Genomic DNA, 23042 nt, shown 5'->3' on the forward strand with positions numbered 1-23042 from the left:
CCCATCGAGTCTGTATCAAAAAGGCATCCCCACATAGTCCCCCTTCCCCCAATCCCCATAAGCCCATGCATTTGTCATGGTTAATCCATCTAACCTGCACGTCTTTGGACACAAAGGGGAAATTTAGCATGCCTGCTCCACCTAATCTGAACATTTTTGGACTTTGGGAGTATCTTTATCACTGATTTTGCTTGCTCTTCATTCATCTTACAATGAAAACTTTGAGGGCCTGTACCATTCTTTCCTTCCTGAATTCCCTGTTTCTAGTCCTGGCAGATGCTCACAGATGTTCAGTTCAGGCTCCACCAGCGTCATGCAGCTCCTGATCTCATTACAGTCTTGTTCAGTCATGGACAGAAGAGCTGAATGCCAGAGATGAGGTGAGAGTGACTTGCCTTTGACATCAAGGCAGCATTTGACCAAGTATGGTATCAAGCAATCCCAGCAAAATTGGAGTCAATGGGAATTGGGGAAAATTCTCCACTGGTTGGAGTAATAGCTGGCAGAAAGGCAAGTGATTGGAGGTCAATCATCACAGCTCCAGGACATCACTGCAGGAGTCCCTCAGGATAGTGTCCTCGGCCCAACCATTTTCAGCTGCTTCATCAATGACCGACCTTTCATCATAAGATCAGAAGTGGGGATGTTTGCTGATGACTGCACAATATTCAGTATGATTCTTGATTCCTCAGATAGTGAAGCAGTCCATGTCCAAATGCACCAGATCCTGAACAATTTCCAGACTTGGGCTGATAAGTGGCATGTAGCATTCGCACCACACGTGCCAGGCAATGACCATCACCAATAAGAGAGGATCTAACCATCACCTCTTGATATTCAGTGGCTTTACCATTGCTGAATCCCCCACTACCAACATCCTTGGAGTTACTATTAACCAGAAACTGAACTGGACTGGCCACATAAAGAATGGTTATTAAAGTAGATCAAAGGCTAGGAGTTCTGTGGTGAGTAACTCACCACCTGACTTCCCAAAGCCTATCCATGATCTAAATGGTACAAATCAGGAGTGTAATGGGATATTCTCTACTTGCCTGGGTGAGTGCAGCTCTAACAACGCTCGAGAAGCTTGGCATAATCCAGGAGGGCAGCCTGCTTGATTGCCATTTGGCCCATCGAATCTGCACTGACTCTCCAACAAAGCATCTTACACAAGCCCACCCCTATCCCTGTAATCCCACACATTTATCGAACTAATCCGCCTAAACTACACATTTTAGGACACTAGACAACTTAGCATGGCCAATACATCTAACCTGCACATCTTTGGACGGTGAGAGGAAACTGAAGCACCTGGAGGAAATCCATGCAGGTATGGAAAGAATGTGCAAACTGCACACTGACAGACACTCAAGGCCGGAATCAAACCCGGGTCTCTAGCGCTGTGAGGCAGCAGTGTTAAGCATTGTGCTGCCCAGAATAACAAAGACCAGCTCCTGAATGATTTCCAAAAAATATTGTAATGATAGAACTATAAAATAACATTTGGGCCAGGTTATCTGGCTGTTCTTGCCAGTAGGAAGTTCTGGTCCCTCTATCAGCAAACCCCTGCCCTGCGTTTCTTGGGAGGAGCGGTGGTGTATAGAAGCTTCCAATCCTGCAGCTGGCCAATGGCCGTTTTCTCCACCATGCGCAACATAAGAACATAAGAACATAAGAAATAGGAGCAGGAGTAGGCCATCTAGCCCTTCGAGCCTGCCCCGCCATTCAATAAGATCATGGCTGATCTGTCGTGGCTCAGTTCCACTTTCCCGCCCTCTCCCCATAACCCTTAATCCCTTCTCTTATCAAAAACCCATCAACCCGCTTCTTAAAAATATTTAGCGAGGCAGCCTCCACCACTTCAACGGGCAGAGAATTCCAGAGATTCACCACCCTTTGAGTGAAGAAGTTCCTCCTCAACTCCGTTCTAAACCGCCTCCCCTTTATCTTGAGGCTGTGCCCCCTAGTCCTACTGTCTTTTTTGAGCGGGAAGAGTCTCTCCACCTCTATCCTATCCATCCCATTCATCATCTTATACGTCTCAATGAGATCTCCCCTCATTCTTCTAAACTCTAACGAGTACAAGCCTAGTTTATTCAGCCTCTCCTCATAGCTCAATCCCCTCAACTCCGGTATCAGCCTAGTAAACCTCCTCTGCACTCCCTCCAGGGCCAAAATATCCTTGCGCAGGTGCGGCGCCCAAAACTGCACACAGTACTCCAGCTGCGGCCTCACCAATGCCCTATACAGCTGCAGCAAGACCTCCCTACTTTTATATTCAATCCCCCTCGCTATGAAGGCCAGCATCCCATTTGCCTTCCTGACCACCTGCTGCACCTGCAAGCTGGGTTTTTGCGACTCATGCACAAGGACCCCGAGGTCCCTCTGCACCGTCGCCTGCTGCAGTTTTTCGCCACGTAAGTAATAGTCCTTCCTACCATTCTTCCTACCAAAGTGGACCACCTCACACTTGCCAACATTAAATTCCATTTGCCATTTCCTGGCCCATTCGCCCAGCCTATCTAGATCCTTCTGCAGACTCTCCACACCCTCCGCACAATTTGCCGTTCCCCCAATCTTGGTGTCATCAGCAAATTTCGACACCCTGCACTCGGTTCCCTCCTCCAGATCATCTATATAAATGGTAAATAGCTGAGGCCCCAGCACCGACCCCTGGGGCACCCCACTAGTCACCATCCGCCAATCCGAATAGCACCCATTGACCCCCACTCTCTGCCTCCTATTTGACAACCAATCCTCTATCCACGCTAACACCCTACCCCCAACTCCATGTCCCCTGACCTTTTGCAATAACCTCTTGTGAGGTACCTTGTCAAACGCCTTCTGAAAATCCAGAAAGACCACATCCACCGGCTCTCCTCTATCCACTGCCCTAGACACATCCTCATAGAACTCCAGTAAATTTGTACCACAGGAGCACGTGGAAAATCCCATCCTTGTTTTTATCACAAAAAAAATGCTGCAGAAATCATAGTGAACGTGGAAGTGCTTGAGACACTGGATGGGTTACAACTGATAAAATACAGGAGGGATTAGAAAGGGTGGTTATACTAAAAGTTCATGGTTCACCGTGACTTGATGGAATGCATCCGAGAATACTGAGGAAAGTAAGGGAGGATAACCATAATTTTCCAATTCTCCTGAGATATAGGAGAGGTTTTAGAAGACTGGAGAATTGCAATTGTGACATCCTTGTTTTTTTAAAAAAAAAGTTGTAAGGATAAACCCAGCGACGATAGTCAGTCGGTTTAACCTCAGTGTTGGGAGAACTTTTAGAAAGGCTAATCTAGGATAAAATTAACAATCTCTTGGACAAGTGTGGATCAATTAAGGAAAGCCAGCACAGATTTGTTAAAGGCAAATTGTGCTTAACTAATTTGATTGCTTTTTTGATCAGATAAGAAGGAATTGATGATCTTACTGAGGCTGGTGTGATGCATGTGGAATTCCAAAGGCTGTAAGATAAAGTACCACATATTAGACTTACCAGCAAATTTGAAGCTCGTGGAATAAAATGGACTGTGGTATCATTGGTGCAAAGTTGAATAAAATGAAAGGGGAGGAGTGGCAAATGGTTGTAGTTCAATTGGAGGAATGTATACAGTGGAGTTCACTAGGACCACTTCTTTTCTTGATATATGTTAATAACCTAGACTTGGGTGTACAGGCCACAATCTCAAAATATTCATTTGGTAAAACTTGGAAACTTTATGAACTGTGAGGAGGTTAGTGATAAGACTTTAGGTAGACACCGTTGTAAGGTAGAAATGGCAAATGCATGGCAGATTAAGTTTAATTCAAAGAAAATGTGGAACACATTTGGTAGGAAAAATGAGGCAATATAAAATATCAGTTACTTGGATAGATGACTGATGCTGGGGTTGTTCTTGGAGATGAGAAGGTTGAGGTGAGATTTAATGCAGGTGCTCGAAATCATGAGGGGCCTAGACAGAATAGGTAAACATAATATGTTCCTATTGGTGTAAGGTTGTGTGCAGCTGACAACACCAATACAAGGTGAATGGCAGAAAGATTGATGATGAAATGGGGAAAAATCTTTTTTATGCAGCAATTCCAGATCTGGAATGCACTGCCTGAAGTTATGGTGGAGGCAGATTCAATCATGACTTTTAAAAGAGAATTAGATTAGCACCTAAAGGAATAGGATTTGCAGGGCTACTGTGAAAGCATGAGGGAGTATGTAAGCAACTGAACTGATCTTGCAGAGAGCCAGATGGACAGAGCGGTCCAAGTGGAATCCTGTGCTGTAACCATTTAATGATTCTAACTTCTCTATCTCACTTTGTTTTTTCAACTCCTCAAGGGATTAGGGGCTAATTAGAGGTCAATGTGATTGGAGGATTAGTGAGTGATTATGCATAGACTTAGATTTTCTTTTTGCCTAAAATTTCCTGGGTAACTAGTCAGGTAAGTAAGTTGGATGCCTCTGACTCTAATGCTTTTTTGGAGGTTCCAGACACAGGAATTACCCATTTGAAATCTAATCTTCCTAGGCAATTACCATGTAGACAGTTGTCAGAACTTCTAAGGGACCCATAGTGCACCTAGCAGGATACCTTCAGGGTATGACCTTCTGGAAATCTGAAGTTCTGGACTATTGTCTCTTTTAGTATCCCGTGCACTACAAAGGTACATAGATGCAATCTTTCATTGCTGAAGCACATGTAGACTTAGTTGCAATATCATGGGTCAGTGAGTCCAACTTACATTCAGGTATGAAATTGCAATTTTCTGACCAAGTCATCAGGGATGGCATATTTATATGTATTAGCCTTGAAAAAGCGACATGTGTATTAAAGCATGTTGAACAGTCCAGTGTTAAGTGTAAAAAGGATGAGTAGACACAGAAATATCCATTCATGTAAATCTTCAGTGAGCAGTGAAACAGAACTTGTCAATTATTCTTTGCCTGAGTGTTCAGGTGATGGGACTGCAATAAACAGTAATAACATTTTAGTAAAGAGATCCAGCTGGCCCAAGCATACGCATCAATTCAAGCAGCGGTGATGTGTAGCTTAACTAAAAAAAAACACAATACAATATAAAACTGGGGATAGGGCCTGGGTGGGATTGTGTCGGTGCAGGCTCGCTGGCCTCCTTTTTACTGTAGGGATTCTATGGATTCTACTGTGGACGCTGAAATCTGAAACAAAAGCAGAAAATCCCGTAAAATCTCAGCAGATCTGACAGCATCTGTGGGGAAAGAATAGAGCAAACATTTCAAGTCTAGATGATCCAGACTTGAAACATTGGTTTTATTCTCTCTCCACAGATGCTGCCAAATCTGTTAAAATAACACAGTGACCTTTTCAAATTGCTTCAGCTGGAGGTTCTCAAGTGTCAACTGTGGTTATGCTAGTGACGCCAGTCCCTCAAATACAAAGGGATATTGTGAATCTATATATAAATGTTTTTGGAGCTGTTGATTGTATGCATATTTCCCACATCTTTTGTTAACCAATCTCAAGCAGCAAATATTCTGAAGATGTCACCTCTAGTACTAGATCCTTGGAAGCTACTGCTGCAGTGATTTTCCATCCTCTTCTCACCAAAGATGGAACAACCACACTGAAGGCAGGAGTTTGTATAGACAAGGCCTTACTTTCAAAATCTTGCTCTGGAATTAATTATGCATCTGAAAAGTTTGCTTCTAGCAATCCTGAAAACTAAATTTGAAACAAATGTTAGGAAAATGGTCTTTACTAAAAATAGTAAATGGTGAAAATACTCTGCTGGACATTGTAATAGAAATAATAAGTATTAGCAATATTCAGAATGCAATTTGTGTTCAAGAAATAGGCTGGCCAACAGGAGTCACGAGCTTTAATGAAAGTTACACCTTTTTGCAATATTATGTTATGCGTTGTGAATGATTTGACACTGAAGGAAGTGACAATTTTTACACTTATTTTTGACATAGCATGAAAGAAACTGATCTGGCCCACAAGCAATGGAAAGGAGCAAACTGCAAACCATGTCCAGTAGTTCATCCTCGTCCTGTATGTGGAACAGATGGCCATGTCTACTCTTCTCCGGTAGGATATATTTACAAGGAAACCGTAAGATGTTTAATCATTTTTATTTAAAATGTTTTAATTATGTGGGAATGCACTGTCAACCATGATTCAGAATTCATTTGTAAAGAAAGGATAGAATAATTCTACTCATAATATACCCTTCATTGTATTTAAAAAGTACACAACTTTTGTTATTTTTAAACTTTTAAATCAAGCCCACCCGAGCTGTTGATGTTGTCCATGGTTACAATTGCAACAAAGGGTCATTAGTTCTGCAATAATAACCACTGTGTAATTCAGACCTAGTTGATTTTAAACAAAATATTTAACCCACATTGATTAAGAACAGTATTGGTCTTGTTCAGATATTCTACAATATTCCATTAATTGATGAATTAATACGTGTTTCTTCCACAAAGCACAAGCTGATATGATTTACTGTTTCATGGGCTACCACGAAAGTGAAAAGATTTCCACTTGCCCCAGTGGGCACTTTAGCTTTCAAAGGGAACAGGTTCTATCGTTCTGTTATTTGGCTACCTTTGACTGCAAGTATCCCATCATGATAGGTTAATGGTAGGGCTTTGGGGAGGGTAACAGAACAAAGAGAACCGGGGGTACATGTTCATAGCTTCTTGAAAGTGGAGTCAAAGGTGGACAGAGTGTTGAAGAACGCATTAGGCATGCTTGGTTTCATTGGTCAGAACATTGAATACAGGAGTTGGAATGTCTTGTTGAAGTTGAGTAAGACATTGGTAAGGTCACACTTGGAATACTGTGTGCGATTCTGGTCACCCTATTATAGAAAGGATATTATTAAACTAGAAAGAGTGCAGAAAAGATTTACTAAGATGCTACTGGGACTTGATGGATTGAGTTATAAGGAGAGGCTGGATAGACTGGGACTTTTTTCTCTGGAATGTAGGAGGCTGAGGGGTGATCTTACAGAGGTCTATAAAGTAATGAGGGGCACAGATGAGCTAAATCATTAATATCTTTTCCCAGAGGTAGGCAAGTCTAAAACTAGAGGGATAGGTTTAAGGTGAGAGGGGACAGATACAAAAGGGTCCAGAGGGGCATTTTTTTTTACTCGGAGAGTGGTGAGTGTCTGGAACAAACTGCCAGAGGTAGTAGTAGAGGCGGGTACAATTTTGTCTTTTAAAAAGCATTTAGATAGTTACATGGGTATGATGGATATATATGGCTTATTGCAGGCAATTGGGATTTGCTTAAGAGTTAAAAAAAAGGGCGGCATGGACAAGTTGGGCCGAAGGGCCTGTTTCCATGCTGTAAACCACTATGATTCTATGACTCTAAGATGATGTCACATTTGAGCTATTTGCGAAATAAACTAATCTCTTTAGCATCCAACTCTGACCTGTAACCGAGGGATACGGAAAGCTACAGTGCACTATATTATCAGTAAATCATGAAGACACACATAGATGCATGTAATTCAGTACAAGTCAATCTTGGCCACTACATTATCCTATCCACAGATCTTAGCATTGGATGGTCAAGTGATGTTTGCTCAGCTGTTGTTGCATAGTCCTGATATTGATGATAATATCCAGTGTACTGTTTTTGTTCTGCCTGATTATAGGCAAGTACACAACTACTTTCTTAATTAACCATTCTCACCTACACTTTCTTGACTTTCACTCGAACATGTACATGTACGACTCCCAGATTAATATCTTTTGGTGAATTGTGCCCAAGCACTTTATTCCATTTCACCTCTGGACAGTCCCAGTTGGTATCTAATTCTCCTGTTTCTTTCTTGTGTTATCAATCAGTTTAGTTTTACAAAGTTTACATTATTATCTCATTCATAAACCCTAAAGGAACTTTACTGTCCAATAAAATATCATCATCTTTAAAGCATGGATCAAATGTATCCACTTGGTCTGTTATGACTTAACCAAGCCTCCTCTTGGACCATTTTTATTTCCCCAAATAACCTTTTATATTGTGCTTGAATCTGTTTTATCACATCAAAATTGTCCCAAATCTAGACAGTGGTATTGTTGAACTGATTGGACTTGACCAGTTTAATTTTATTTCTCCAAAACGAATCTTATTTCATACAAAGTATTGGGAGGGAAGACTACACTGCTAATGTTTCATTCAATAAAAAATTGTTTTCCCCTTAAACGTCGGATGAATTTGCCCTCTTGAGTGCTTGAAAAAGCAACAGTTTCCAATTTCAAGAACAAATGGTGTTACAACAGGACTAGACAGAATAAATGCAGGGAGGATGTTCCCGATTGCAGGGGAGTGCAGAATTAGGGGTCACGGTCTAAGGATACGAGATAAACATACAGGACTACGATGAGGAGAAATTTCTTAATCCAGAGAGTGGTGATCCTGTGGAATTTGCTGCCACAGAAAGCAATGGATGCCTTATCAAAGAGTTAGATACAGCTCTTGGGGCTAAAGGGATCAAAGGATATGGGGAAGGGAGGCTGGAACTGGTTACTGATTTGGATGATCAGCCATGGTCGCAATGAATAGCAGAGAAGGGCTGAAGGCTAAATGGCCTACTCCTCCTATTTTCTATGTTTCTATGTCAACAATTCTTGGATTGAATACCATTGCGCCACCACCACTACTGGGTAAGTTCTGTTGATGGAACAGGATAAAATGTCAGAATGATAGTTGTTTATGTCAGGTTGCTGTTTGATTAGTATGTGAGATAACTCTCCCAGTTTTGGCACATGTTCCCAGCTGTTAATAAGGAGCACCCACAGGTCTACAGTGCTGAGAGGTCAATGCGGTGGTCTGTCTGGTTTCATTCCTTTGAGACTTTTTAGCGGTTCAATACAACTGATTTGGCTTTCCAGGCCATTTCAGAGGGCATTTAACATTGCTCGAATCACATGTTGGCCAGACCAGTTAAGACGTCAGATTTCCTTCCCTAATGGACATTAGGAACCATATGGGTGTTTATGACAATTGACAGTGGTTTCATGTTCATGACTTTTAATTCCAGAATTTTTTTTATTGAATTCAAATTCTGCTATCTGCCATGATGGGATTCGAAACCAGGTCCCAGGGCATTGCTATAGGTCTTTGGATTACTCGTCCAGTTATAATACCACAACGCCACCACTTCCTCCATTCAATAAGATATTAATTGATCTGGATCTTAACTCCATCCACATGCTTTGGCTCCATACCCTTGTATACCTTTGGCTAGCAAAAATATATCAATCTCAAGTGATTAGTTGAGTCAGCATCCACTGCTTTTTGTGAGAGAGTTTAATTGTCATAACAGAGAAGTGTTAATGTTCCTCAAGGAAGGAGAAATCACCCTCTTTATCTGGCATAGTCTACAAATGATTCCAGTCTTACAATGTGTGGTTGGCTCTTCATTTTCTCTTCATGTTGAGCACTTGCAGAACAACTAAACAGAACAACAACAGAATTCACTGCAAGGAATTCTGTGGCTAAAAAAGACCCATCTCCACTTTCCCAGGGCAAACAGGGATAGGAAATAAAATGTTGACTTAGAGAACACTGTCCAGATCGCAATAAACGGAAGATAGGTAATCCAATCAGAGGGATTAAAACCAAGCATGTGCACATTACATAGAATTACCTAGAATTTTACAGCATAGGGGCAGGCCATTTGGCCTGGCAGCTCGATGCCAATTTATGATCCACACAAATATCTTACTACTTTACCTCACAAGAACACAAGACCAGGAGGAGACCATTCAGTCTATTAAACCTGTTCCTCCATTGAATGAGATCAAAGTTGATCCATATCTCAAATTCATGATCTGACTTTGTGTTTTACCCTTATATATTCCCCATGGCTAGCAAAAAGCTAGACTTTAAATTCTGTATTTATTGGGGTTGCATAGTGGCACAGTGGTTAGCACACAGTGCCATGGACTGGGTTTGATTCTCAGCTTGAGTCACTGTTTGAGCGCAGTTCCCCCTGTGTCTGCTTGAGTTTCCTCCTGGTGCTCCGGTTTCCTCCCACAGTCTGAAAAACATGCTGGTCAGGTCCATTAGCCATGCTAAAATTCTCCCTCAGTATATCTGAATAGGCACCTAGAGGATTTTCACATTAACTTCATTACAGTGCTAACATAAGCCTACTTGTGACACTAATAAATAAACTTTCCACCACCTGCCATGATGGGATTTGAACCAGGGTCTGCAAATATTCATCATTACAGCCACCTCCCCTATCCACACATTTGACATTGATGAATTGTTAAGATGGCAACCAAGGTTCAAGTGACCTTTCCAACTTCAACACAGTATATAGGAAACTCCCAAAAAGTTCAGAATTGCATCCCATTGGGTGGGATCGGCCCTTGGAGTGTAAATATTAAGGTTATTAGGGGCAGAATAATACCTTGGGTGGGTTCTGCACCAAGAAGTCAATGGTATTTTGATTTCCAGGTCTGCTTTTGGAATGTATTCAATAGTACCTTGATTGGGGCTAATCAATCGAAAAGGTGGGTTTGAGGCCTTCATCCTGTCCAATGAGTGCTGAGGAGTGGGGTGACCCACCAGTGAAATCATGGCCAATACTTGAAGGGTCCCCTGACATGGGACAATGTATAGGGACTTGGGAAATGTAGGATTGAATATTTGACTTTTCTGGGTAATTTGACATTGAACATTTTGCAGGCTTCTAAGATGATTGCCTATATTTTGAGCTCTACTGTCTCCAAAGTGTGGCACAGTTCAGAGGTTGCATTCTTTTAATCAAGAGCAATTCCTCACTCTTTTGAATGGAGGAGTTGTATGGTTGTTACCAAGTTTCCCACCACCAAAATGGACCCCATCAGTCTCGCAGTGGACACAGAGGAATTCATCAGGGGAATGAGGCTGCGGGAGTTCTTTCACAAACCCCAAGAGGCCAACAGCAAACACAATGAGACAATCAATGAACCAGAACAGCCAACAGAGAGATCCGTAGTGCAGCAACCGAAGAGGAAAGAGTCCAATTGGACTCCTCCGAAAGGCCGCTGCTCTTGACTGGACACATATGCCCAAGCCATCAGAAGGTGCGTCAACACTAGATTCATCGACCACACTCACAAGACAGCCCCGAACATCATCCAAGCACAACACAATGCCATCCATGCTCTCAAGACCAATCGCAACATTATCATCAAACCAGCAGACAAAGGAAGGGCCATCATCATACTGAACGGAGCAAAGAAGTGTACGACAACTGAACAACGAAGAACACTACAGAGAGTTACCTGCAGATCCAACCAAAGAGCATACCCCCGTCAACTCAATACTCTGATCAAGACCTTTGATCCAGACCTTCAGAGCACCATCCGTGCTCTCATCCCACATACTCCCCGCGTTGGAGATCTCTACTGCCTCCCAAAGATACATAAGCCAAACACACCCGGCCGTCCCATCGTATTGGGCAATGGGACCCTGTGGGAGAACCTCTCCGGCTACGTCGAGGACACCCTGAAACTCATTGTACAAAGAACCCGCAGCTTTTGTCGCAACACTACGGACTTCCTACAGAAACTCAGCACACATGGAGCAGTTGGACCAGGGGCACTCCTCATCACAATGGTTGTCTCGGGGCTCTACATCAGCATCCCCCACGACGATGGCATTGCTGCAACTGCGTCAGTACTCAATGCAGACAACTGCCAGTTTCCAGATGCAATTTTACAACTTATCTGCTTCATCCTGGACCACAATGTCTTCACTTTCAACAGCCAGTTCTTCATCCAAACACACGGAACAGCCATGGGGACCAAGTTCGCATTTCAATACGCCAACATCTTCATGCTCAGGTTCGAACAAGACTTATTCACCGCACTGGACCTTCAACCAACGCTATTCACTAGATACTTCGATGATAGTCTCTTCCTTTGGACTCTTGATGAACAATCACTGAAACAACTATATGATGACATCAACAAGTTCCATCCCACCGTCAGATTCACCATGGACTATTCTCCAGAATCGATTGCATTCTTGGAAACATGCATCTCCATCAAGGACGGTCACCTCAGCACTTCACTGTACCGCAAGCCCACAGATAACCTCACGATGCTCCACTTCTCCAGCTTCTACCCTAAACGTGTTAAAGAAGCCACCTCCCACAGGCAAGCCCTCCGTATACACAGGATCTGCTCAGATGAGGAGGATTGCAACAGACACCTCCAGATGCTGAAAGATGCCCTCATAAGAACAGGATATGGCGCTCGACTCATCGATCGACAGCTCCGACACGCCACAGCGAAAAACCGCACCGATCTCCTCAGAAGACAAACACAGGACACGGTGGACAAAGTACCCTTTGTCGTCCAGTACTTCCCCAGAGCGGAGAAGCTACGACATCTTCTCTAGAGTCTTCAACATGTCATTGATGAAGATGAACATCTCGCCAGGGCCATCTCCACACCGCCATTTCTTGCCTTCAAACAACTGCACAATCTCAAACAGACCATTATTCACAGCAAACTACCCAGCCTTCAGGAGAACAGTGACCACAACACCACACAACCCTGTCACAGCAACCTCTGTGAGACATGCTGGATCATCGACATGGATGACATCATCTCACATGAGAACACCATCCACCAGGTACACAGCACATACTCTAGTAACTCGGCCAATGTTGTCTGCCTAATCCACTGCAGGAAAGGATGTCCCGAAGCGTGGTACATTGGGGAGACCATGCAGACGCTACAACAACAGATGAATGAACATCGCTCGACAATCACCAGGCAAGAGTGTTCCCTTCCTGTTGGCGAACACTTCAGCGGTCATGGGCATTCGGTCTCTGATCTTTGGGTAAGCGTTGTCCAAGGCGGCCTTCACGACACACAGAGTTTCGCACGCATGAGGACGGCCTCAACTGGGATCTTGGGTTCATAACACACTATCTGTAACCCCCATGATTTGCCTGAACATGCAACATCTCACTTACTGTCCTGTCTGGAGACAATACACATTTCTTTAACCTATGCTTAATGCTATCTCCACTCACATTGTCTGTACCTTTAAGACTTGAATAGCAGATTAGCTGTAAATACTTGCATTCTGATCAGTATTCTGTAAACTGTTTGTGCCTTTATATGTCCTTCTCTGATCAGAACTTTCCACTCACCCAATGAAGGAACAGCATTCCGAAAACTTGTGGGTTTACTATCAAATAAACTTGTTGGACTTTAACCTGGTTTTGTGAGACTTCTTACCAAGTTTCCCAACAGAGATAGCTGTGTCATTGAAGTGAAGGAAGATGTGGGGAAGATGGGTCAAACCAGCAGCTGGATTCACTTGGAGCTCTCCTGGGTGCAGGCATTCCTGCAAGATGTGAACAGCTAATGCCAACCCCTGGCAAGGACAGGAAGCCAAGGCAGACATATGCAGCATGGGAGGAGATGACGAAGTAGGTCAGTGATATCAGAGGTGCATGATCCCATTGCCAAAAAAGGCTCAAAGGCCTAATGAGGATGGTCAGGGTGAGTAAATTCTCAGCATGTGCAATCCTGGGCCAGTGCTACAGAGTGTGCTTGCAATTGTAGGAGGAAAATGAGTTTGGCTGGTCATCAAAGGCAGCATGATTCTACAAGGACACAGCTGCCTTCAACAATGTCATTGCATTTCAAGCAATGCTCCAACTCTAGGGGGGGCTTTCACAGAATGAGCATATTACACACGAGCACAGCATCCAAACTGTCACTCACTCAGATGTTAGTGGATTGGAGACATACCATTGATATTCTAAAATTATTACGGATTGCGTGTTTACAAATCCTTACAAGAGCAGATTGGTGACTACCAAACCTGAAAACTCACAGTCGTTTTGAGGAGGAGACATTGATGGTCCTCCTGGAGTACAGGCAGAGGCAAGATTGGAAAAAGGCCTGAGTCTGGTGAGATGGCAAAAGGCTTATGCAGATAGAGGAAGAGGCAGGGACAGTGGTAAGCATCATTCAGTGAAGCTGGTTACGTAGTTCAGATATCGAAACCTTGATAAACCTCATTATCTGAAGTATCAGGTTTTCATTTAAGTGTCCACTATGCCTGCAGAATCTTATCAGGCATGTTGAACATTAAGCCGCCTTGTCCTTGAGCTAATGTGCAAGATCTTTGCCTACTCATCCCCCTTACTTATGTCTTTTTTTCAAAGGAGAAGCCTCTTTCACTCACCCTCTACCAAAGGCCATGCTGCCACTCCCCTCTGAGGAGGAGAAAAATCCTTCAGACAATGCAGCATCACATCCTGTCTGAGCACAAAATACCATCAGCAATCATGTCAAATGGGTCATGCCAACACTGGGTGAGGGCACCTCACGGTTGCATGTTCAACTGCCAGACAGTGTGGTGAAACAACTCTTAGGAGTACTGAGGAATATCAGGGGTGACCTAGAGTCTGATTTCAGATCGGAAAGTGAGCCTCCTGTAAGGTGGAATATGCTCAATGTCCAGGTTGAGGTACTTTGAGTTTTGGTTGGTACGTCAGAGAGGATGCATGTTCTGGCCTGGACTTTGGAGTGTCCAACCAGGCCATGAGCACCGTGATCACCCAGTCTTCAGTGCGATAAGCTTCTTAGGTGGACAGATTGATGAATATCCTGGAGGGACAAACTGAGCATTTAGTGGACATTATTATATGCTCTGACCCAGACACCATTGCTCTGGCTCTGAGCTCAGAGAGCCAAAGCCAGGGCAACAAGGAGAATGGGTATTTAGCCACAATCCCAGCTCTGGGAGCTTCACCGGTTGCTAGGGAGGACCAGCTGGTCCTTGTGCCTGAAGATGAGCAGCAGCTGCCTCCATCTGGAAGTATCATTCTGATGAAGGAAGCATCTTCTCCATTCACCATTATTTATACAATCCCCAAGTAGTTTTGCAGTGACTGAACAATCTCAGCAGGAGTCTTCTCAAGGCCATAGCTGCTCTAGGACACTTGCTGAGGTCATAAATGATGAGCCATGCCTCTCCAGTGCAGCACCAAGTGAGGGGGAAGCATTGCACTGGAGAACCTGTAAATGCACTAAACAAGATCCACATTAGTCACCAAGAGGGACAGCTGGGTGAGCTGCATATTGTTTGCTAAAAATCCTTCCGCATTTGTAAATAAACACACATCTCACAGGCCCTCATGCTGATACTTTAATTGTGGGCTGTGGCACTTGTATCAAAAGGTTTCGGAAAACTTGGTAATGTAGATGCAAGGCAGGAGGGCTCCTGTGTTCATATTGGAAAGTGGATGGTGTGTAGATATGATGGTTACAGGACACAATCATAACACATGAGCAAAGGATCTTACTAATGAGCACTGTCTACCATTACACTGGCGTATGACATATTGAAATGTCTAGTGTACTATAACTTCCCTGGTATCATGGCCATCCTTTGATCATGTCCAGGGCCTACCACCTGAACATTTGTGTATTCCCTTACCATACCCTCTCCATCATTCTCTGACTATTGACCCTATCTGCCTGGCCCTCATCCTCCAGAGCATCTCCTTTTTGGATAATTACGGAAGGCACTGCACACCGTTACCATCAGGGACAAGTGTGAAAGAACCTACTGCAGTGCCTCTCCAGATCTGTCCAGGACTGAATCCTACCTCCAGGATTCTGATCGTCTGCTGGACTATTGCCCTGGTGCTTCTGTGACACTCATTATACCTCCTTTGTCCCTCAGTCTGGGCACCCTCACAGGTACCATTAGCAATCTCTTCAAGGCTACCCATTATTACTTTCATGAGCCATCCAACCAAAGAATCAGAGCTACTAAACAGGTCTGACATCTGTGAGTTACGAAGGGGGAAGGAGTTGTGGCTGCTGCTCAGGTACCTGGTGCAAAGCTGTATAATCCACGGATGGTGGTCACAGCCAGCTGGAGGTTCAGTGAGTGGAAGCCCTTCCTGTTGATGAAGGTGTAGGGCTGTCCATCAGGACCCTTTATGGTGACATGAGTGCAATCAATGGTTTCTACACCTGTGGAAACGTGCAATTGCTCTAAATCATCAGGCTCTGTGCAGTTAACTTCGGGTTTTTTTGTGTGCAGGCAATATAGTTCTCTCCCCTTCAAAATATTGCACCAGTGAAGACCTTTATGAAGTGATATGCAGCAGAGTGTGTAAAAATCCTGTGCTGAAAAAGTTAAGCATGACAGTAACATTCAAAGCTATAGGCATCAAGGGCCACCTTACACACCTGGAGCTCACCTTCCCTCTGAGCATATTACAAAGTGATGTGACTGTGACTTGTGGTAATGTGCATCTTCTGCAGATAGCTCAGTCTCTGCCTGGAGACTCTTGGGGTTTCATAAGATCTTCTATGCGTTGACTGAAGATTTTGATGTCCCGCTTGACCCTCTGGGTTTAGTGGGTCTCTTAAAAACAGTGCATTCTGGACCTCCTGCTCTGCACATTTTCCTGTCACTCTCCTCCTCCTGATCCTCCTCTCTTCACTGGAGGTTGTTTTTTCGACCAAGACTGCAATGCCTATATATCTCAGAAACTTTATAGCCCTGGGGGATGACCAAGAAAAAAATGAGGAAAAGCCTCTATTTCATGATTTTTAAATGGATGTCTGCTCATTAAAATAAACATTCCTGATGTTACACAAGTACTAACTACTACTCTGGACCTCTGGGCTCAACTGTAGTTTTGAAACCCATCCAGTAAGCTTATCCATGAAAGAAACAGATCTCATATATGTCGTGATGCTAACTCTATAAAGGCATATTATGACTGTCAGGGCATATTATGCTGATTAGTTAGTTTAGTTTAAAGTTTATTTATTAGTCTTAACAAGTAGGCTCACATTAACATTGCAATGAAGTTATTGTGAAAATCCCCTAGTCGTCACACTTTGGCAGTTGTTCAAGGACACTGAGGGAGAATTTAACATGACCAGCAAATCTTTCGGGCTGTGGGAGGAAACCAGAGCACCGGAGGAAACCCATGCAGATACAGGGAGAACATGCAAGCTCCACACAGACAATGACCCAAGCCAGGAATTGAACCCGGGTCCCTGGCTCTGTGAAGCAACAGTGCCGGTCAGTAGGTCAGCAACAATCTTAAATATAATTTGGAAATTAACATAATGCGGGTGGGGCTCTGACTTTTAAGCCTGCAAGCTGCATCATTCAAAACCAGTTTGATGGTTTTGTAACTGCAGCCCAACGTTATCACATCTACAATGTCTCCGGAGGCGGGGAACACTCCCGATTTAGGAGCACCTTATTCAGGCTTATATGTGGAATTCACACTTGCTATTGTTTGAGGATATGCCCAAAACACAAGCTCTGATTCTGTGTACAGAATTTTGCCATCCCTCCTGCAATGTGAATCGTAGCGGGTGGGATACGGACCATGCAAAGATCCTTTGACCTCTGATGGGATTTTCCGGCATTGTGACGAGTGCAGCTGGAAAATCCCACCCCATGTCTCCCAAATGAGAACCCTAACACAGAGCTTGGCAGAAACAAAATCATCCTGTATCAGTATAAAGAACTCATCCATTATCTTAATTCTGTAGCAATGGCTTTCCACTCAGCCATTCCAGGTGAACAATACCAGTATTTGTCATGATACTAAAACTGCCTGGAAATATCAAGTTTTTATCTGAAGATCCAGATAGACTTTGGCAGAAAACAACAAAAGAGACAACAGCTGCAGCCAAAGGCTGTGTAATCTTTGCCTTTGAGGATCCGGAGGCTGTACATCTTAAAAGAGCTTCCCAGCTTGATTCAAGTCCATCCATAAAAAAGTTGATCTCCAGATATCTAAATCACAATTGCCTAGCTTTGTGATCTACTGCACATTCATCCTTTTAAGGAAATCCTCCAACAATCTAAATATCTAATTTAGTTGTTCGAACCCATCTGAACGGCAATTCAAAGGTGGACAAAAGAGTCCTTTCTTCTTTGGGCCCACAGCAATTGTTCTACTATGAATTAACATATGAACTATGAACTATTCTTTTGGTTTACAACTTGTAAAAGTATACTATTTGTGTTAACTGTACCCTTGTGTGTATGGGAGTGATTGATGTGGCATTTGGGCTTCAGGGTTGAATGTGTGAAAATTGACAGTTTTCATTTGAACCCACAAAAGCTTGCTGATGCTATTTATAATTGACCACATACCTTGGAAGCTGAGAAACACACATCTTCCTCTCCAAAACAACAGTCAATATGGACAAAAAGGGAATGGGTTCTTCAATTTATGTCTCCTCCTCTGTCTATAAGAATATTGTATACTAAAAACAAAGTAACTTATAAAACTTGTGACAGTGGAAAAGGAATCAAATATTTCCCTTTTTCCTTGTTTTTTTCATCAAATTTATTATTTTTCTCTCAAATCAATCACCAGTTTCTGATGATTGTTAATTCGTCCATTTATGACACATCCCTGTCATAAATGAGCGACTCTTTATTTTTTAACCAGTGACCCCTAGTTCTAGATTCCCGCACAAAAGAAAAATCTTTTCTGTATTCACCTTATCAAGACCCATCAGGATTTTGTATCATTCAAGTTTCCTCTTACTTTTATAAACTTCACCAGATACAAGCCTTACTTTGTAAGGCAACCTGCCCATTCCAGGTATTAGTCTCTGAACTGCTTCTAATGCATTAACATCATTCTTTAAATAATGAGGCCAGATGTGGTTGCACCAATGCCCTGTATAACTGAGCATAACCTCCCACGGTGTAAGGTCTAAAATGTTGGTCTAGCTTGGCTAGCTAACAGGAAATGGAGAGTCAGCATAAATGGGTAATTTTTGGGTTGGCAGCATGTGACAAGTGGTGTGCCACTGGGATCAGTGCTGGGATCTCAACCACTGTCATTGTGCATAACCTCCCCACTTTTGTATTACATTCTGCTTGCAGTATACGATAACATTCAGTTAATTTTCCGAACACTTGCTGTGCCTGCGCACTAGCCTTTTGTGATTCATGTATCAGGGTATCCAGAGTCTTCTGCGTCTCAAAGCTCTGCAATCTCTCATCATTTAGATAATTTATTCTTACTTCCAAATTGAACATTTTCACATTTTTTCATATTATACGCCATTTGCTAGATTTTTGTCCACTCAACTTTGTATATTCTTTTGCCCTTTGTAGCCTCCTCATGTCCTCTTCACAATTTATTCTCTTAGCTATTGTTGTGATGTCAGCAAACTTAGCAACAGCACCTTGACAGTGGTTGACATCACAGCACAAATCTCTGTGGCACACGACTTGTCACATGCTGCCAAAAAATTCCCATTTACACTGACTCTCTATTTCCTGTTAGTTAGTCTCTGTCCATGCCAATATGTTAGCCCTTACACCATGAATGGGGACCAGTTTGGCTCAGTTGGCTGGACAGCTGATTTTTGATGCAGGACAATGCCAACAGTATAAATTCAATTCCTGTGCCAGATGAGGTTATTTATGAAGGCCCACTTTTTCAACTTTGCCCCTTGCCTGAGGTATGGTCATCTTCATGTCAAATCATCACCCATTGTTGGTCACCTGGGATTATGGTGACTTTACCTTTGCCTTTTACACCATGAGCTTTTATTTTTTGCAATAACCTTTGATGTGGTGCTTTATTAAATGCTTTCTGTAAATCTGAGTACAGTACGTTCACCAGTTCCTCTTCACATGTGACTCCCTCAAAGAATTCCAATAAATTGGTTAAATGTCATTTCCCTTTGCACAAAAACCTCATTACACAGGATTTTTCTAAGTTCCCTTCTATTATGTTTTTAATAATACCTTCTGATATTTTCCCCTATAACAGATACTAACTGCCTGTCGTTTGCTGTGTTCCATCTCCCTCTCTTTTTGAATAAAGGAGTTACATTTAGTACCTTCCAATCTAATGGAACCTCTACCAAATCTAAGAAATTTTGGAAAATTAAAAGAAATGCATTAGCTGTCTCACTAGCCACTATGCTTAAAACCCCAGGATCAGGGGTCTTAAAGCCTCAGGACCCAAGGATTTGTCAGCTCACAGATGCAACAATTTGCTCATTACCACTTCCTTGATGATTGTAATTCTCTTGATTATCTCCTTCCTTTTCATTTCCTGACTTGTAGCTATTTCTGGAATATTACTTCTGCCTTCTGTAATGAAGACTGATGCAAACTACCTGTTTGCACTTCCACAGAGAGTTTATCCTCTCCTTGGAATTTTTCTTTCTCATTGGAATGTATTTCTTCTCTGTATTCTGAAATATCCCCTTGAATATCTGCCGCACCATCTCCACTGACCTATCTCTTAACCTAATTTGCCAGTTCAAAAAGTCCTCTTCTATTCTGAACAACTTCCCGTTAGTCAAACTCTTAAGGGGTAGGTGAGGAGCAATTGACAATGATGGGTCTTAGACTTTCAGTAACCAAATTAAGAAAATAGTGTGTTTTAAATGTTTGAATTGATTTAAAATGAGACCACACACCTTTAATTTAAACTGTATAAAGCCATTGCAGTTTTCAGCTGTAATCCAATTGCAACAATGTCATCTGAAAAGTTCAAATGATATTATACCAGACCCAACAGCAACTGTAACTGTAACAGTGGTTAGCACTGCTGCCTCACAACGCCAGGGACCCGGGTTCAATTCCCTGCCTTGGGTCACTGTCTTTGTGGAATCTGCACGTTCTCCCCGTATCTGCGTGGTTTCTTCCGAGTGCTCCAGTTTCCTCCCAAAGTCTGAAAGATGTGCTGGTTATAAAGTCATAGAGGTTTACAGCATGGAAACAGGCTCTTTGGCCCAACTTGTCCATGCCACTTTTTTTTAGGTGCATTGGCCATGCTAAATTCTCCCTCAGTGCACTTGAACAAGCGCCGGAGTGTGGCGACTAGAGGGATTTTCACTGTAACTTCATTGCACTGTTAATGTAAGCCTATTTGTGACACTATTAACAATAATAAACAAATCATAAACCTAAAAGTTTTCAAGGCATAATTTTTAAAAAAAAAACAAACTTCCTTTGCTTTTCACAGTTGCTCAATTTAACTTCAAGAAAAATGTATCCACGCTGAAGTCTTTATATTACACCGCAAATTACAAGCTTTCGACAATTCTGGCTGCAAAATCATAAATGAAAATGAACATTTTCAATAGCCATATTCAGACTTTCATGAACCTTAAAAATATTGACAAATGTAATGGGTTATGAATACCAGATTTTTTAGTAATTCCAGGTCATGACCCACGTTTAAATCAGTTTAAACATGACTCTGACCTATAGTATCTAAAAAGTCATACCATATATATAAAATTAAAAAATCAACCTACTTAAAATAGCATATCCATAATGAAAATTCATTGATTAAAATACTGATTTTTTTTGTTAATTTACATCTTAAATTTGTAGGTCAGCAAATGTTGAGATTTTATCCAGGGAAACCCAGAGAATATTAGAGAAATTCACGTCAATGCTTGTTTGTTGTGTTCCTTTTCACGAATTGAACAACTCTTCAACAGTTTGGGCTGGATTTCCTCCTCAGGAAACAGGAAGCCTGCTCAATTCTGGCTTGTGAACTCACCTCCGTCGCTAGCCTGAAGGGAGGAGGGGGTTTCTGGGATTCTGGGCCTTGATTGGTCTGGAGACAGGTGTATCATTCAGTGAGGCAGACCCAAGGTGGGAACATAGGCTCTGGAATAGGAAAATGTGGCCTGTTTTCTAATTAACAGTGTATCCAAGGCAATCTCAGGTTAGGCAATTTTATAAGATTAAAACTTGATTGATACCATCCTCAAAGAAATGCTGCATTTCAAATGATCAGCAATGGTACTCTGTGCATTTGTTTTCCAGAGAATGGGTACAGATGAACTATTAAAATATCCTTAATTGTGCATCAGTTTAATAGAGCTGGCACATAAGAAACAATCACAGCAAATTTACTCATTACAAATATTCTAATAAAAAATGTAAATTATTACCAAAAGGTACATTGAAACATAAATTTGACAGTTATCAAAGGTATAGAAAAATAAATAGAACATGACCCTGTTAAATTCTGAAAGATAAAAACATTTTACTTGTAAAACTTTTCCCACCTTCATTTCATGGTTCTCTTTCATGCAGCTGGCCTGAAACCCAACAGCTGCTCAATGCAGCTGCCTCACTGAAAATTTTAAAAATTCTTATTGGAAATGAGCTTTTCATGAGCCCACAACAAATGTAAGTTAGCTCCTTAATAGGAGCAAGCCTGTTCAAGGTCCAATCCCTCCAATTCCCACCCACCAGCTCTCAGGAAAATGACAGGGAGGTAGGATTTCTCGCCATGCTGCTTGATGATCATTTTCTTCTGCCGTTGTTTCTGTCCAATTGAAAAGGGGAATATTCCAGCCCACGAATTCCTGATGCAAGGGCCTGGTCCTCTTGGCCACGTTCATACTTGATAACATCATCTGCCATCTTGTCAGGAAATTAGTTTGGCAATTGTGGCATGTGTGATGCCTTTCTTTTGCTTTAAACTTTACTGCAGTTTGTGTACTTTTTTTTTGATAGCATGTATTTGAGTATGCTGTATTTGAGTGTATTGTATCTCCAGTAGTATATGTTGCTTCCCCTATTGTTTGAGGAGCACACTTAACTCACAGGTAAACTCACCCACCTTTTTAGTACTGCATTCCTCCTGCTGTTTGTACTTGACATGTCATGCTTCTAATTGCTCAGATTTTGAAACTAATTTAATGACACGGCTAAAATTATGCACTTTTTCAAATCTAATTGGGTTTTCAAACTTCTAATTCTAATTGATCTCAGTTTGCGCATTTGTCTAACTATGCCTGTGATAGCTCCCTAAATCTAATTTGTTAGTTTTAGAATTTTCTGTCCTTGCCACAGATTTCCATTTATCCTTTTTAAACACTCCTCTTGCTCATATCTGTTTATTGTTTGCTGATTTAAGTCTGTGCATGGCCTGAATGACTTTTTTCACATACGTATGGATGGTAAAACATACATCTCCGGTGCACCTCAGACTTATTTCTCACACGATTGTCCATC

General features: G+C 42.2%; 1 protein-coding gene across 2 annotated transcripts in view; it reads left to right on the top strand.

The window, feature by feature from the left end:
- LOC145344818 (testican-3-like) overlaps positions 1-23042 on the top strand; it is a 522820-nt gene that overhangs the window by 314002 nt on the left and 185776 nt on the right. For both annotated transcript variants that reach the window (XM_080192030.1, XM_080192021.1), the window contains exon 5: positions 5963-6077. In XM_080192030.1, coding sequence (XP_080048156.1) covers positions 5963-6077 — 115 coding nt within the window. The remainder of the gene's footprint in view (positions 1-5962; positions 6078-23042) is intronic.

This window comes from Carcharhinus amblyrhynchos, chromosome 1 (genome assembly GCF_965287045.1).
Source record: "Carcharhinus amblyrhynchos chromosome 1, sCarAmb.v2.hapA, whole genome shotgun sequence".
NCBI classification, from domain to species: domain Eukaryota; kingdom Metazoa; phylum Chordata; class Chondrichthyes; order Carcharhiniformes; family Carcharhinidae; genus Carcharhinus; species Carcharhinus amblyrhynchos.